The 11,431-nt window shown below is 55.0% G+C and overlaps 1 protein-coding gene across 2 annotated transcripts; it reads left to right on the top strand.

The window, feature by feature from the left end:
- The first annotated feature begins 252 nt into the window (after positions 1 to 252).
- On the top strand, positions 253 to 8,736 carry Rhod (ras homolog family member D). Of its 2 annotated transcripts, none has more exons than XM_048360624.1 (5): positions 253 to 389; positions 3,843 to 3,930; positions 4,380 to 4,489; positions 7,017 to 7,151; positions 8,191 to 8,736. In XM_048360624.1, the coding sequence occupies exons 1-5, from the start codon at positions 270 to 272 to the stop codon at positions 8,356 to 8,358; spliced, it is 621 nt and encodes a 206-aa protein (XP_048216581.1). In that variant the 5' UTR covers positions 253 to 269; the 3' UTR covers positions 8,359 to 8,736. The 2 variants fall into 2 exon arrangements, with proteins under 2 accessions (XP_048216581.1, XP_048216582.1); XM_048360625.1 differs by having other exon boundaries at positions 7,017 to 7,103.
- Positions 8,737 to 11,431: the final 2,695 nt, after the last annotated feature.

Here is an 11,431-nt window from a genome sequence, read left to right on the forward strand (position 1 = left end):
GAGGACGGACGCGGGCGCCGGCCGCACACAGTAGGCGCTCCGCCAACCCCCCCCCCCGCACCTGGCCGACCCCGGCGGGGCCTCTCACCTGGGCCCGCGGCCCCCGCCCCCCACCCCCACCCCCACCCCCACCCCGGGCCCTCGGCCGCCCCGATCCGCCCCGATCCGCCCCGATCCACTTCCTCCCGCCGCCCCGCCCCTTCCACATTCCTGTCCCGCCGGCCGCCCCGCGCCCGGGCCCCGCGCCCCCCCGCCCCGCGCCCGCCGGGATGAAGGCAGCCCAGACCCCCGCAGAGGACGCGCCGTCCGTCAAGGTGGTCGTGGTGGGCGACGGCGGCTGCGGGAAGACGTCTCTGCTGCTGGTCTTCACCCAGGGCAACTTCCCCGAGGTGAGTGCCGGGGCCTCCGCAGCCCCGCGCCCGGGCGCCCCGCGCGCCCGTCTGCGGGGAGCTGCCACGGCGGCGCGCGGCTCTCCCACCCCCACCCCCCCACCACCACGGGGCCGGCCGGGACGGAAAGCCCCCGGGATGTTTATCTACAAAGGCCGGACCATGGCGCCCACCTGGGAGAGAGAGGGGTCGCGGGACCGAATTAGGTTACTTGGTACACAGCAGGTCCTAAAGGTGACCAAGCTTGGCCACGGAGACAGTGATCACCTCGCTCATGTCCTTGCCACTGAATGGCTGTGTGCCCTTGGGGAAGTCCCTTACCCTCTCGGTGCCTTTGCACAGAAAAGACTGGCTGAAAGTTGGTCAACGATGAGACACCATCTCCTCTCCAGCCCATGTCACCACAGGATGCATCCAACTCTACCTCGGGGCATGAGAGGGTGCCAGCTCTAGAGCTGGACAACTGGATTGGAACCCCAGGGCCCCTTGGTGACCTGCTTAGCTTCATGGGGCGGAGGGGCCCTTGGTGGTGATGAGGCAGAGCTCATGCCAGGCCGGTGGACAGCTTACTTGTGCCTGGAACATCCCAGCACTGGGGACCTGTCTCCTCCCTGAGGTTTTCACTGGTGGTCCAGGGGGCGGAGAAGCAAGGCCCAGCTGCTGGGGTGCTGGGGTTGTGTGAGGAGCCCAGGAATTTGCATGTCCTGTCTTTGTTATTTCCCACCACCACCATCCCCTGCCGAGCAGCTTCTCTTCCTCCCTCCCTATCCCAGCATCCTCCAGTAGAGTGGGTAGCGGCTGGATCTGCAGACAGCCACAGGCTGTCGCAGAGCTGATGTCACCTCCTTTGGAAGCTGTTTCCAGGCCCCCAGATGCTGTCCATGAGAGGCCAACCATGGTGGTAGCCTGAAGAGTACCACAGGGCGCCAGGGAGGGCTTGGGCCTCCCCACCACCCAGATCAGATGTCCTAGATGGGGACTTGGTTGATGGGGAGGGGCTCTGCCAACTTCTGAGAGGTTCTAGTGTGGACATAGGCACTAAGCTGTGTGCACACTAGAGGACACAGGGGCAGCCAGGGGACACTGCGGGATGTCTCTTCCCTTCTGGGCACTCTGGGTTCCATGGCACAAGAGGCGCCTTTATTTTGCTGTTGTTTGTTTTGAGATATCGTCTTTGATGTAGCCCACACTGACTTCAAACTCTCAATTATCCTGCCTCCAATGTCTGAATGCTGAGCTATAAGTGTACAGGCCTTTTGGCTTGTTTGTACGGGTACTGGGGTTTGAACTCAAGGTCTTGAGCTTTACTACTTGAGCCCATCTCCACTATTGGCATTTTGGTGGTTAATTGGAGGTAAAAGTCGCACGGACTTTTCTGTCCAGACTGGCTTCAAATCCCAATCCTCAGATCTCAGCCTCCTGAGTGGCTAGGATTCAGTGTGAGCCATGGCACTCAGTGGCTTCTGGTTTTATAGATTCACGAGGTTCAGGACCAGGAAAGAGAGGCTTCGCGCTGCAGAGGGAAAACTGCGATTAGGAAGGTAGAGCCGCGGGGTGCGCGCCTAGCAGGGCACTCTCCGCAGTCCAGCCGCCTCCTCCACACACAGCAGCTCTTGCCCACTGCAGAGAACAGACATCAGCCTGGAGACTTGGCAGTACCGGGGTTTGAACTCAGGGCCTCGCACTCACTAGCCAGGCATTCTACCACTGAGCCATTCCTGGAGAAACTTCAATCACCCTCATCAGCTGTGGCCCAACCTCAAGTTCGGGTCAGAGGGAGCAAGGTAGAGAGAGATCTGGGGGCAGGAGGGACCTGAGGGCCCGCTGCCAATGCCTAGAGGCTACACAGAGTGTGGGAACAGGAGATCTGAGCCCTGCCCCCTAAAGCCGTTGAGAACATGCAGAGCCCCCAGAGGTGTCCTGCCACGGAACCCCTGACACCCTCTCCTGGAATGGCCCGCTGTCTGTCCTGAGGCAGGTAGGGGTTGACTCATCTGTACCTGAGCTCCACAGATAAGATTACATGCTTGCTTGTCAGGTGGAAGGGGGAGTGGGAGGGTGGCCCTATCCGAAGGGGAAGGAGAGGTCAAAGAAGTGACCAAAGTCTCCAGGATCATATTCCAGTGCAAGCAGAAGGGTAGTCCAGCCGTGCAGATGCACTGGGGACCCAGCCCCTTCCTGCTCAGTCCCGATGCCAAGAGCTGGAATGGGACCGGCTGATGGCTGGTCAGGCAAGACACTTTCCCTTCCCTGTGGCCTTACTGGGAAAATGAAGATTACCCTGACAGTCAAGGTCACAGAGTCAGAGAGATTGCTGTAAATCCCATTTGTGTCTCCCAAGAACTGAAAGGCAACTGAAATCATGAGACCCCCAAGGACGAGCAGGTGGGTGGCAAGCTGGAGGCTCAGCCTTAGTCTGTGCCAGCTCCGTGACAGGCCCATCTGTGCCTGTCACTGGCAGGGAACAGCTGACCTGGGCAAGCAGCTGAGTAGTAAACATTCACCCTGGACCCCACCTGCTAGTCCATGAGGCGAGGTGACACCTTCTCCCCCCCTTTCTTTGGTCAATTGTGGGACTTAAACTCAGGGCCTAGGTGCTGTCTGTCCCTGAGCTTTTTCGCTTGAGCCTAGTGCTCTACCTCTTGAGCCACAGCGCCACTTGCGGGTTTTTCTAGTGGTTAATTGGAAATAAGAGTCTCACAGAAGTTCCTGGCCAGATTGGTTTTGAACCCTGATTCTTAGATCTCAGCCTCCTGAATAGTTTGGTTGACAAGCGTGAGCCACCAGCGCCCACACCACCAGCTTGTGGGTGCCAGAGCTGGATCGTAAGATAGAGCCATCGGAGCCAGGCACCGGTGGCTCATGCCTGTCATCCTAACTACTCAGGAGGCTGAGAGCTGAGGATCATGGTTCAAAGCTAGCCCAGGCAAGAAAGTCCATGAGATTATCATCTTCAATTTACCACTGGAAAACCAGAAGTGGAGATGTGGCTCAAAGTGGTAGAGGGCTAGCCTTCAGCAAAAGAAGCTCAAGGACGGCACTCAGGTCCTGAGAGCAAGCCCAAGGATCAGTACACAAAAGAAAGAAAAGGTACTGTTTGCTGAATGAACATGTAAATGAGCGGTGGATGAAGACTGTGTCATTCCAAGAGGAGCATGAATGAAGGCTCAGAGGTGACCAGTCCCCTGTACAAGGGGATAAAAACATCCACTACCCCTGTGCTAAGTGCCCTGCATGGAGATTCTCCCCGATTCCTAGAGCAACGCTCAGTTCTAGGAGCTTCAATCCTTTCCTTGAATACTGGAGCAGAACAAGGCCAGGGAGAGCAGGGTCCTTGCCGGCACCTCATCTGTACCCCCTAACACACCGCAGGAAACAGCTGTCCCCAGGGGCGGCCGGCATTCCTGAGGTCCTGACCCGCCCCTCCCCCTCACAAGCTCCTTCCCTCCTCAGAGATACACACCCACCGTGTTTGAGAGGTACGCTGTCGATCTGCAAATGAAGGGCAAACCTGTATGCCTCCAAATCTGGGATACAGCAGGTAGGTGAGCTGGATCTGGGAGGAAGGAGGCCCCAGGTGTCGGACAGAGTCCTGCCAGGCTCGGTACCCCAACTTCAGCTTCTCTAAGACCGCCTCACCTTGGCTTTTGCCATCCCATAAACGTTAGCGCTAGGCTAAACTCAGGGGAGCCCAGCAACCCTTTCCCATCTGTGGGGCTGTCTTTCCTGGGGTTCTACTTGCCCTTCTGCCTCACCCCAGGGCAAAGCAGGCAGGGGAGGACAGGCCTCAGATCCTCACTCCTTCTAGAACCTGGCCTCTGGTCAAGGTTCCCAGGCCAGGGGCCTCATCCCACAGGCAGGCCAGCTAGTGCCACCCCAAAGGGACCCACATGAGCCACAGCCCCAGGGCCGGTCCACAAGCCTGTCTGCTCCGGTGACCTCCCTGAGGTCACCTGAAAGGAGCGGAACCCCCACCCCCCGCCCGCCCAGGACAAGATGACTATGACCGCCTGCGGCCCCTCTTCTACTCCGACGCCAACGTCCTCCTGCTCTGCTTCGACGTCACCAGCCCCAGCAGCTTTGAGAACGTCTTTAACCGGGTAGGTACCAGACAAGGTGCGTACAGCAGCTCTCGCGGGCTGCATCGAGGCTGCAATCTCGCGTGCATATGTGGGGTGATGGAGGCCCAGGGGGGTGCAGCTCCTTACCCAGGGTTCCTGAAGGCCTTGATGGCACCGTCTGCCCTCTGACAGCCCCCTACTGTGGGCTCAGACCACCACAGGAGTTTGGACTGTGGGCCATTTGCCTGCTCTACCTCTGAACCATGCCTCCAGCCCATTTTTTGTTTTTTTGGCGCTGGTCCTCGGGCTTGAGCTCAGGGCCTGAGTGCTGTCTTTGTTTTTTGGGTTGGTTTTTTTTTTTTGCTCAAGGCTAGTGCCATGACACCCTTCTGGGTTGTTTTTTTTTTTTTTATGGTGCTTAATTGGAGATAAGAGTCTCACACTTTCCTGCTCTTTTGGGCCGGCTTTGAAGCACCATCCTCAGATCTCAGCCTCCTGAGACAGGTGTGAGCCACCAGTACCCAGCCTTTTGTTTTGTTTGTTTTTCATTTTTTTTTTTTTTTTTTTTGCCAGTCCTGGGGCTTGAACGAAGGGCCTGGGCTCTGTCTCTGAGCCTCTCTGTGCTCAAGGCTAGCATTCTACCTCTTGAGCCACTGTACCACTTCCAGCCTTTACTGTTTATGTGGTTTTGAAGAATCGAACCCAGGGCTTTATGCATGCTAGGCAAGCGCTCTACCACTAGGCCACATTCCCAGCCTGTTTTTTGTTTTATTCTCCTCAGTCCTGGGGCTTGAATTCAGGGCCTGAGCACTGTCCCTGGCTTCTTTTTGCTCAAGGCTAGCCCTCTAACATCTGAGCTACAGCACTTCTGGCTTTTTCTATATATGTGGTGCTGAGGAATCGAACCCAGGGCTTCATGTATGCAAGGCGAGCACTCTACCACTAGGCCACATCCCCAGCCCCCTCCCAGCCTGTTTGTTCAGATAAGGTCTCACTTTTGTTCAAAGCCAGCCTTAACCCTGATCTTTCCACTCATGCCTTCCTAGGCACCATCATGCCTGACTGCAGAACTCCAGCCTTTTCCACCATGACTCTCCTTGAGAATACTGGGCGACCCAGAACTCTATTTCCCCAGCCTGTGCCTGCCAAGGCAGCCTGCTGGCTGTCAGCAACCTCTCAGGGTGCCCCCCCAAACTGCATGTGGTCCCCAGACTGCTCACAGATGTTCTTCTGCCTGGGTTCTAGCCCTACTCCTAGTGCTGTCAGGACCCTCCGGCATTGGTAATGACCACAGGATACCAGGAACTCAAGGCCTCTTGCTCTCTACCACTTGTGCCACATCCCGAGTCTTTTCTTTCTTTCCTTCTTTTAGTTTTTCAGATAGGGTCTCACAGATTTTTTGTTGTTGCTGTTGTTCATGGGGATTGAACTCGGCCTGGGTGCTGTCCCTGAACGTTCTCGCTCTCCACTTGGAGCTACAATGCCTTTTCTTTCAGTTTTCTGGTGGTGGATTGGAGATGAGTCTCCTGTCTGGGCTGGCTTGGAATCGCAATCCTCAAATCTCAGCCTCCTGAGTATCTAGGATTACAGACAGGAACCACCAGCGCCTGAGTGCCAGCTTGTTTTCTGAGATGCGGGTCTCATTAATTCTTTTACCCAGGCTGGCCTTGAACCACAGTCCACCTGCCTGGGCTGGGAATATGGCCTAATGGTAAAGTGCTCGCCTCATATACATGAAGCCCTGGGTTTGGTTCCTCAGCACCACATATATAGAAAAAAGCCTTAAGTGGCGCTGTGGCTCAAAAGGTAGAGCACTAGCCTTGAGCAAAAAGTAGCCAGGGACAGTGCTCAGGCCCTGAGTCCAAGCCCCAGGACTGGCAACAAAAACAAAACAAATAAACAGTCCACCTGCCTGTGTTTCCCCAGTGACAAGGATTGTATGTGTGAGTCACTGCACCTGGCCACAACATTAGGAACTTACACACAGGCAGGAGGATACTGAGGTTGAGGCCAGCTTGAGTGAAAGTTAACAGCCTTGTCTCAACAATAAAACAACACAAAAGGGCTGGGGGTGTGGCTCCAGTGGGGGAACCAGGAAGCCCCTGACCCCCTGGCTGTGGTGCCCACTACATTAACCTCCCCCTCCACACTGCGGTGACACAGGAGAGGCCCTCCCTACAGTGGACCAACAGTTAACAGAGGTAGCCGCGGCTGCCATTTTGTGAGCAGATTTTGTTTTCTTTAATGACTATTTGGGCAAGGTGCTGGTATCTCACACCTGTAATCTTAGCAACCCAGAAGGCTGAGACCTGGAGGAACATGGTTCAAAGCTAATGCGAGCAGAAAATTCCATGAGATTCAATCTCCAAAATAACCAGACAAAAGCAGGACTAGAGGCCTGGGTCAGGTGGTACAGCACCAGTTGAGCACACAAGCAGAATGAGGGCAAGGCCCTGAGTTGTTTGCACCCTAAATGGTAGTTGTGCTGGCCAGGGCAGCAGAAGAGTGGCCCTCTGAGGACCAGAGCTCCCCAATGCTCACCTACCCCGTCCCCTCCCCTCTGCAGTGGTATCCAGAGGTGACTCACTTCTGCAAGGGTGTGCCCATTATCGTAGTGGGCTGCAAGACTGACCTTCGGAAGGACAAGGTGCTGGTGAACAAGCTGCGGAAAGATAGGTTGGAGCCCGTGACCTACCACAGGGTAGGAAGCCCAGACGAAGGTGGAGGGGACTGGGGGAGATACCTGCCTGGTGGTGGACACATTTGGGGGGAGGGGGGAGTTTGCATGCTAGATGGGGTGGAGAGCTGCCAGCCTGAAGTGGTATCTAAGATGCTTTGGGCCGGGCTCTGGTGACTCACACCTGCAATCCTAGCTACTCAGGAGGCTGAGATCTGAGGGTCACAGTTCAAAGCCAGCCTGGGCAAGAAAGTCCATGAGACTCTTATCTCCAATGAACCACCAGAAGACCGGAAGTGGTGCTGTGGCTCAAGCGCTAGAGCACGAGCCTTGAGCTAAAGCGCTCAGGGACAACACCCAGGCCTAGAGTTCAAGCCCCACGACTGATCAAAAAATAATAATAATAATTAAAAGATGCTTTGGGATGTTTCACCCAGAGAAGGAAGGAGAGAATGTGTGTGTCAGAGTTAATCCTTGCCTAAGTCCCCATCGGAGAGGAAACTGAAGCCTACGGGGGTGACCTGTTCTTTAGTCTGTGGCCCTCTCTCTATTGCATGGGTAGTTGGAAGTTAACAGATTGGTGAGTTGAAAGGCACAGACCTGTCACCCCACCCCTTGGGAGGCAGGAGGAGGAGGACTGTGAGTTGGAAGCCAGCCTGGGCTACAAAGAGAGGCAGAGACCAGCACGGAGACAGGAAACAGTGAGGTGAAGCAGAGCGCTGGTCAAGCTATGTACGCGAGCTGAAGATTCATTAAACAGCACCGCCATAGCCAGGCACCAGGGTTTCCACCTGTAATCCTAGCTCCCGGAGACTGTAGCCTTGAGCCAAAAATCTCAGGGACAGTGCCCAGGCCCTGAGTTCAGGCTTCAGTACAGGTGTGGGCGTGCACACGTACACACACGTGCATACACACAGCCCTGCCTTTCGCTGTTGTCCCTCAGATTCCCCACACTGCTAAGAGGGCAATAGCGAGACACCCCACCCCCATAACCTCCTCCTCCCCTTCCCCCGGCCCCATGACCACCCTTTTCCTCACAGCAATCCCCTGATCTCTCCGTCAGGGCCAAGACATGGCGAGGTCTGTAGGTGCGGTGGCCTACTTCGAGTGCTCAGCTCGCCTCCACGACAATGTCCACGCCATCTTCCAGGAGGCAGCCGAGGTGGCTCTGAGCAGCCGCAGTCGCAACTTGTGGAGACGCATTACCCAGAGCTTCTGCGTGGTGACCTGAGCAGCCCTCCCCGGCCTGGACTGCCCTGACTGCTCAAGAAGGAGCCTGGTGCTGACTCTCTGCCAACTAGGCTGGGCTGGACCCAGGCACCAGGCCAGACTTCCACAGATGAGCACCGCTGAGACCTGGGTCCCCGGGACTGGGAACTGAGAAAAGGGGTTTCCCAGGAGCTCCCAGCCCTGGAACCATTAGCAGTCCCAGCAATCTATACCATTATCCTGAGTGGCCTGTGCAGCTTGGACTGGCGCCCCCTGGTGGCTGCTCCCAGGGTTGCACCTGCAAGTTCTGCCGGAACCCACACTCTACCTCTTCCCCTCCTCCCTGTCGCCCCCCCCAACACACACCATAAGTGTAACACTAAAATGACGTCACTTGTCATCTGTGTCCTGCCTTTCACTTCAGAGCATCTTTACGTACATTCCACAATGGGCAGGAGCTCAGCCCACACAGGCAGTGGAAGGGGACTACTTGGATTCAGACCTAGCTTCTTTATTACTTTCCACAACCTTAAGAAAGTTCTTCTGGGCCTCCGCTTCCTCGTCTGTGGAACAGGACCAGAGACTACATCATGTTTTGGGAGGAGTAAGAGGGTCCCGAGGACCAATGCATGCAAAGAGCTTAGGAGGTATCTAACACAAAAGGTACACTCTTATTTATCTAGCATATTAGACTTCTCCAGAGAAACAGAACCAATTGCGCACACGTGTGTACATGCGCATGCGCTCTCGTGCACACATACACGCACACAGTGGAAAGTACTTGAGAGATTAGCTCATGGTTGCTAGTAAGCCTAATTCTTGTAGGGAAGGCTGTAATTCAAGTGAGTTGGTGTTGCTGTCTTACATCCACAGAGTAATAGACTCAGGAAGAGTTTCCAGGTGGTTGACTTGAGGCAGAATTCTTTAGGAAACCTCATTCTTCTCTTAAGGTCTTCAAATGATTAGACAAGGCCCACACACACTGAAGACTCTCCTGCTTTATTTAAAATCTACTGATTTAGCCAGGCACTAGTGGCTCACATCTGTTATCCTAGCTACCCAGAAGGTTGAGAATCTGACAATAGCAGTTTGAAACCAGCCAGGGTAGGAAAGTCCATGAGACTCTTATCGCCAATAAACTACTCAGAGAAAGCTGAAAGTGGCTCTGTGGCTCAAGTGGTAGTGCTCTAGCCTTGAGAACAAGAAGTCCCGAGTTTGAGCCCCAAGACTGGCAAAAAAGAAGGGGGAAAAAAAAGCCAGAGATGGGAACGTGGCTTAGTGGTAGAGTGCTTGCCTTGTATGCATGAAGCCCTGGGTTCAATTCCCCAGCACCACATATATAGAAAATGGCCAGAAGTGGCGCTGTGACTCAAGTGGCAGAGTGCTAGCCTTGAGCAAAAAGGAAGCCAGGGACCGTGCTCAGGCCTTGAGTTCAAGCCCCAGGACTGGCAAAAAAAAAAAAAAGCCAGGTGCTGGGCTCATGTTTTGGGAGGCTGAGAGCTGAAGATCACACCAATTCAATGCCAGCCCTGGCAGGAAAGTCCATAAGACTTATCTCTGATGAACCACCAAAATGCTAGAGGTATGGTTCAAGTGGCAAGGCACCAACCTTGAGCAGAAAAGCTCAGGGACAGTGTCCACGCCCTGAGTGCAAGCCCTCAAGTACTGGCACAGATGCACGCACACTCCCATACAATTATCATTAGGATTTGGGCCTTACTGAGAACTTGGGTTGTGTTTATATTGCTGTGGGAAAAGCTTGGCTTTCAGCCCAGAGCACCTGGGTATGGAGTGGATTCTCATGTAGCTCTGGCTACCGTGTCATGGTTTGCTTCAGGTGAAGCGCTCACACATCAGAGTTCATTCGGGCCAGAAATGAAGCTGCGCTCGATGAAAGGGCAGAGGAAGGACAGGCTCCGGCAATATCTCTGCTGGGCGTCCTTTAGGAAATGACTCCCTCAGTCCTCGCAGATTCTAAGTACCACTCTGAGTGAGCTTCTTACAGAATTGATGCCCAGGAAATGTCCAGTGTGAGGGTCCAAGCCAGCAAGCTCTACCCTGGCCTCTAGTCCTAAATGGCACACTATGAATGCCAACTCTAGGCCCTGCCTTTTACCAGTGTAAAAGGACACCCCCTGCCCCATGAGCTCATAACTTAGGAAGAGAAGCAAGCCCAGGACAGTCTTGCAGGACCTAGGTGATCCCCTACCTCACCTACCTTCCTGGCGATCATCGCTGCAGCCCTGGACATGGTGGGGGGGGGGGTGGTCTGAGGCTGTGGGGACCAAGCCCTTTGCTCCCAGTTCCTGCCAGTTGGGAAAGTTGGGAAGAATCAGGACAAGCAGCAGGCTAAGTGGGACCAGGGGAATCCAACTGAAGAGGCACGGGCTTGAATGTATTGGGTTCCTGCCAAGTTGATTTCAGAGACGAAAAAACAAGGACTGGAGGGAACATGACCTCTGAAGGACATTGTGGGCCAGAGGCAGAGGTGAAGTTCAACTGATGACATGATCCACAAGGTCAAGGTCAAGGTGAACCTACTCCCCGTGTTCTGTGGGTAGAGGAGATGGATTCGGTCAGGGAAATGGAGGACCCAGACGTGTCATCCAGTTGGGGGAAGGGAACACACACCTGGGGAAGAACCTGCCCGGGGGGCCTGGGGGGGATACCTGGCTAGAAAGGGTAGTCCTTGCCAGGGAGGTGAGATTGCGCTTACAACCCTTGCCTTGTGAAGGAGGGCTCTTGTGTGCATGCGTGCATGGGTGTGCCTGCTCGTGTGTACACCAGTACTGCGGCTCAAACTCGGGGCCTGCTGTCTCTTAGCTTTTTCACTCTAGGCTGGTGCTCTACCGCTTGAGCCACAGCTCTGCTTCTGGCTTTTTGGTGGTTAATTGGAGATAAGAGTCACGCCGACTTTCCTGAACCATGATCCTCAAATCTCAGCCTCTTGAGTAGCCAGGATTCCAGGCGGGAGCCCCTGGTGCCTGGTAGGGAGGGCTCTTTTTACTTCCTTCCAGAGCTGATCACCAGTCTGTCTCCCTAGTGGCTTGCCAGCCCTAAGAACACAGACTGGGTTCATTGGAGTCCCAGTGCCT

Source organism: Perognathus longimembris, chromosome 13, assembly GCF_023159225.1.
Source record: "Perognathus longimembris pacificus isolate PPM17 chromosome 13, ASM2315922v1, whole genome shotgun sequence".
NCBI classification, from domain to species: domain Eukaryota; kingdom Metazoa; phylum Chordata; class Mammalia; order Rodentia; family Heteromyidae; genus Perognathus; species Perognathus longimembris.

Coding starts and splice junctions, on each gene's coding strand:
- Rhod (XM_048360624.1), top strand. CDS start 270: ATGAAGGCAGCCCAGACCCCCGCAGAGGACGCGCCGTCCGTCAAGGTG. Junction 390..3,842: donor CCCAGGGCAACTTCCCCGAG/GTGAGTGCCGGG, acceptor TTCCCTCCTCAG/AGATACACACCCACCGTGTT. Junction 7,152..8,190: donor AGCCCGTGACCTACCACAGG/GTAGGAAGCCCA, acceptor TCTCTCCGTCAG/GGCCAAGACATGGCGAGGTC.